Source organism: Lynx rufus, unplaced genomic scaffold (genome assembly GCF_022079265.1).
Source record: "Lynx rufus isolate CCGP_SWC_20201006 ecotype Redwood Valley unplaced genomic scaffold, mLynRuf1.p SCAF_16, whole genome shotgun sequence".
Lineage (NCBI taxonomy): Eukaryota > Metazoa > Chordata > Mammalia > Carnivora > Felidae > Lynx > Lynx rufus.
The window spans coordinates 10,908,542-10,914,012 of NW_025814830.1; the positions used below are offsets into that span (position 1 = coordinate 10,908,542).

The 5,471-nt window shown below is 50.1% G+C and overlaps 1 protein-coding gene across 1 annotated transcript; it reads left to right on the forward strand.

Moving 5' to 3' along the window:
• Window positions 1-3,756: 3,756 nt before the first annotated feature.
• On the forward strand, window positions 3,757-4,761 carry LOC124511746 (interferon lambda-3-like). The gene is made up of 5 exons (XM_047079113.1): window positions 3,757-3,793; window positions 4,020-4,147; window positions 4,272-4,417; window positions 4,498-4,579; window positions 4,666-4,761. Exons 1-5 carry the CDS (start codon window positions 3,757-3,759, stop codon window positions 4,759-4,761), a joined length of 489 nt encoding a protein of 162 aa, XP_046935069.1.
• Window positions 4,762-5,471: the final 710 nt, after the last annotated feature.

The following is a 5,471-nucleotide window of genomic DNA, read 5'->3' on the forward strand; positions in this document are numbered from 1 at the left end:
TGAAGCAAGGCAGTTCCTTGGAGCTGACAGCACTCCCCTCTGGCGGGGGGGGGGGGGGGTGCAGCTGGGAGCCATCAGCAGCTACGTTCCCAACCACTGGGGCCTGAGCCTGCTGGTCTTGAAGAAGGGATGTGGGTGGAGCGTCACCAGGCATTCGTATTCACAACACAGCCCAAGCTTCGGGGCCTCACCTTTGCATGGCCCTTCCCAGTCTGGGGTGGGGCCTTCTCCGCAGGTTCACAAGGTCACACGTTTGTGTAAAATAAGCAAAATAAAACCTTTTCCCCTGGCGGCTCAGTTGATTAAGCATCTGACTCTTGATTTCAGTTCAGGTCATGGGCTCAGGGTTTGTGAGTTCAAGCCCCAAGTTGGGCTCTGCGCTGACAGCACGGAGCCTGCTTGGGATTCTCTGTCTCCCTCTCTCTCTGTCCCTCCCCCTTTCACTCTCTCTCAAAAATAAAGAAACATTAAAAAAATATTTTCCCTTTCTGTTTCCTTTTTTTTTAATTGAGATAAAATTGATGTATAGCATTATATTAACTTGAGGTGTCCAACTTAATGATTCGATATTTGTATACATTATGAAATGATCACCTCAATTCATCCCCATATATACTTACAACTTTCTCTCTTGAGATGAGAACTTTTAAGACTTACTCTCTTAGCAATGTTCAAAGATTCAAAACAGTATTATTAGCTACAATCACTGTAAATCACACCCTCGATAGCTGTTTATTTTATAACTGGAAGTTTGTGCCTTTAAAAAAATTTTTTTAATGTTTCTTTATTTTTGAGAGAGAGACAGACAGAGCACGAGTGGGGATGGGGCAGAGAGAGAGGGAGACACGGAATCTAAAGCAGGCTCCAGGCTCCCTGCTGACAGCACAGCGCCCACTCAGGGCTCAAACTCGCAAACCACGAGATCGTGACCTGAGCCGAAGCTGGACGCTCGACTGACTGAGCCACCCAGGCACCCCGGAAGTTTGTACCTTTTGAACACCTTCACCCATCTTGGCCACCTTCATCCCCCTCACCGCCTCTGGCAACCGTCAGTCTGTTCTCTGTGTCTATGAGTTTTTTGTTTTTTGTTTATATATAGAAGCTAGATATAGATACAGATGTAGATGATATAGATAGATATAGATATAGATATAGATATAGATATAGATATAGATATAGATATAGATACAGATATAGATATACATGGCTTCTATATATAAGTGAGATCATATGGAGTTTGCTTTTCTCCGACTTGTTTCACTAAGCTCAATGCCCTCAAACTCCATCCATGTTATCACAAATGGCAAGATTTCCTTCGTTTTTGTAGCTGAATGATACTCCCTTGTTATATACAGTCCACACCTTCTTTATCCATTCATCCATTGATGGACACTTAAGTTGTTTCCATGTCTTGGTAATTGCAAATGATGCTGCAGTAAACACAGAGGTGTGTATATCTTTTGAGTTAGTGTCTTCTTATCCTTGGGGTAAATACCCAAAGCGCAGTTAGTGGGTCATATGGTAGTTCTATTTTTAATTTTTTGAGGACACCCCCCCATACTGTTTTCCATAGTGGCTGCATCCATTCAGTTTTTCAAAAGGAGCCCCTGAATGGTGTAAGCTTCAAGCCCCACTTAATCCTGGATATGCCCCCACGAGTGAGAACAACTCTAGACAATTCATACTAAAGAGTTTGCATAAAGGGTGAGCTGCTGTAACAAAGAGACTCTCAAAACCAGTGGATGAGAAAACCCCATGGAAGTATAATTCTCTTCCACCCTACAGCCCTGAGGGCCGTGGTCCAGTTGACAGAACATCTCTACCCAGTTTTCCAGAGACCCAGTTTTTCACTCCCTGCCCCCCTCCATAGGCTCCATGCCCAGGGGGCTTGAACTCATGACCCTGCGATCAAGACCTGAGCTGAGATCAAGAATCAGATGCTCGGGACACCTGGGTGGCTCAGCCGGTTAAGCAACCGACTCAGCTCAGGTCAAGATCCCACAGCCTGTAAGTTCGAGGCCCGCATCGGGCTCTGTGCTGGCGGTGCAGAGCCTCCTGGGATTCTGTCTCTTTCTTTGCCCGTCCCCTGCTTGCTTTCTCTCTCTCAAGATAAACAAATAAACTCAAAAAAAAAAAAAAAGAGTCGGATGCTTAACCAACTGAGCCACTCAGGCAGAGGGCAGGCATTCTTAAACATTTTCACGCATTGGACCTCATGACAGCCTTGCAAAGCTTCTCGAAATAAAGGAAAAGACACAGGACAAAGAAATCCAATTTTTATTGTAACGCGGCTATCAAAATATTTTTTAAACCCGTGATATAGTAATTTATGTGCTTCTTCGCTAATGCATTAAATAGAAAGCCACTCGTGGCAGCTTTAATAGCTACTTTAACTTGAAAGTAGAGATGAGCATAAATAATATTGCAAGATGCCTGTTGGAAAATAACATAATAAGAAAACATCTGTGATTTCTTTTGGTGATAAAGTCACAAGCTCTGCCAACCCTTGTAGTTTGTTGTCTCCATTCGCAACAGACGAGCGGTGGACTGAATAGTGGCCCCCACAGGTGTTTCCAGTCCCTGGAACCTGTGACTATTTTTAATTTAGCTTATTTTTTTTTTAATTTTTTTTTTCAGCGTTTATTTTTATTTTGGGGACAGAGAGAGACAGAGCATGAACGGGGGAGGGGCAGAGAGAGAGGGAGACACAGAATCGGAAACAGGCTCCAGGCTCTGAGCCATCAGCCCAGAGCCCGACGCGGGGCTCGAACTCACGGACCGCGAGATCGTGACCTGGCTGAAGTCGGACGCTTAACCGACTGCGCCACCCAGGCGCCCCTAGCTTATTTTATTTTTAATTTTTTTTAACATTTATCTATTTTTGAGAGACAGAGCACGAGCGGGGGAGGGGCAGAGAGAGAAGGAGACACAGAATCCGAAGCAGCCTCCAGGCTCTGAGCTGTCAGCACAGAGCCCGACCCGGGACTCGAACCCACAAACTGTGAGATCATGACCTGAGCGGAAGTCAGGGGCTCAACCGACTGAACCACCCAGGCGCCCCCCCCCCTTTTTTTATTTGAGAGAGAGAGAGAGCAGGAGCAAAGAAGAGGGTCAGAGGGAGAGAGAGAGAGAGAGAGAGAGAGAATCCTAAGCAGGCTCTGCATTGAGCCTCGATCCCACACTTAACGCACTGAGACACCCAGGCGCCCCAAGAATACATTCTTCAATCAATGATCGGCTGAATGACTGAACAAAGAAATAAAGGAATGAGTTCCTTTATTCCACAATCGGTTGGGTCCTTTGACGTCCTCAGCCACACCTGAAGTCCTTAGCAGACGCTCATTCCCATCTCATATTGGTATCACGTGAAGGGGGGCCCAAGAGAAGCTTTCCTCTTCTGTCTCTGCCTTGCTGACTCTTCCCCCTGCGTGGCTCCCTGGGTCATCCCTCTGCTGTAAGCAGCCTCCCTCCAGAAGCCTCCAGCCCCTTCGTGGAGATGCTTTCTGGGTATCCCCTCGCTGTCCCCTGTCCGCGTTTGGGCAGCCTGCAGAGATGAGCTCCCCACCCCACCCAGACACCTGTAACCCCTGACTGTGGGGCTGAGGCCGCCCCAGCCCTGAGGAGTGTCCAGCTCAGGAGGTCACTTTCCCGTGTCCGTTTCCCCTCCCCAGGCTCCCCTGGCCCCGCCCTGCCCTCCAGCTTCCCCAGCCTGGGGCTTCCCCTGGCTCCCCAGACAACCTCGGGCTGTGTTCTGCCATGTCAGCCCAGACGGCCCGTCTGTCCGGGCCACATGGTGCGACACGGAGCTGAGGCAAGAATGAGCTCCCAGGAGGACGTGGAAATTTAGGCACTGTCATCGTCATCGGGGACAGAGCTGCAGCTGGCACCCGGAAGGGGAGACTGAGGCCCCAGGGCAACAGATTCCAGGGCAGCAGCCTCCTCCTCCCCTTGGTGAAAGAGACTCAGGAGCCGGGAATGCAGCCAGGTGCGGGGCCCTAGAGGGAGGACACCATTGTGAGTGTCCCCTTCATTGCTCCTGCCGGGGTCCACCTCTGCCTCTGCTCTCCAGAAAGAGTCAGTCGCCCCGCAGGCCTGGACCTGCCGCCCCTGCCTCTTCCCCAAGACCCGGGAGCTGCGACAGCTGCAGGTGAGGGGACAGTCAGGCCCACCCCTGCCCTCACCTGTCCCCTTGCCCTTCTCCTTCTCACCACCTCTCTCTCCTCACCCTCCCAACCTGTCCTCTCTCACCTGCCTCTGTCTCCTGTCCCCAGGTGTGGGAGCGCCCCGTGGCCTTGGAGGCTGAGCTGGCCCTGACGCTGAAGGTCCTGGGGACCGTGGCTGATGCGTCCCAGGGGGACATCCTGGACCGGCCCCTTCACATGCTGCGCCACATCCATTCTGAGCTCCGGGCCTGTGTGAGCACTCGGGGCAGCCAGGCCGTGTCTGCCTCTGACCACCTGAACGTCCCCCTCTGTCCTGGGCCCTGCCTCACATGTCACCCTCCTCTGCCCCAGCAGGCCCCCAGACCCAAGGCTGCCTCCATCACTGGCTTCCCTGGCTCCATGAGGCCCCGAAGAAGGTGAGTGACCAGGGAGTGACTGGTATCTGGGGACAGCTGGGAGCCCAGGTGATAGTCACTGACCCATCCCTTCCTCCCCACTGAAGTCCCTCAGCTGCCTGGAGGCCTCTGTCATGTTCAACCTCTTCTACCTCCTCACCCGGGACCTGAAAGGTGTCACCAGTGAAGACCCTTGTGTCTGATCACTGAGACCCACCTGTAGCGTGTCCCTTAGATATTATTGCCACACCAACAATCTCCCCTAGATCATTGCTTCCAGATCCCTATTTGTTTATGAAGCCCCCAAAAGATGTTTATCTCATGCTTTTCATAAAATGTGTGAAAATAAACTATTGGTCTGTGACATTGACCCTGTTTGTATGTGACTGTGTAAGTGACTGCACGATTGCACAAGTGACTGTGGCCCTCTGAGTGTGTGTGTGGGGAGGGGGCAGCAAAGGAAGGGGGGAGGGGATGATAGAGAGAGTTTATGGAAGAATGAATGAGGAGGGACAGGCTCACTAAGGACGCTTTCAGCTGAAGTAGCGGAAGATTTCATTGCAAGCTACTTAAACAAGCAGTTGTGATACCAAGTCATAACATGTCTGGACGGAGGCTGTGGCTGTCAGATCAGTGGGACAAGGGCTTTATCATGAACCTAGGATATGTATCTGAGTATTTCTAAGGATATGTGTCAATCTTGTGTTTGTGGTTCCTTCCCCTAAACTTACTGTGGTTCCCAATCCAGAGTGACAATTGTCATGGTGGAAATCTCTTGGGAGGGATGTCAGAGTTGTCACCAAGAAGTCATTTACGTTACACTGTGGACATCATTCTATGCAGACAGTTGTGTCTTTTGCAAACAGTTTTATTTATTCTTTCCCACCCTTTACACTTTTATTTCCTTTTCTTG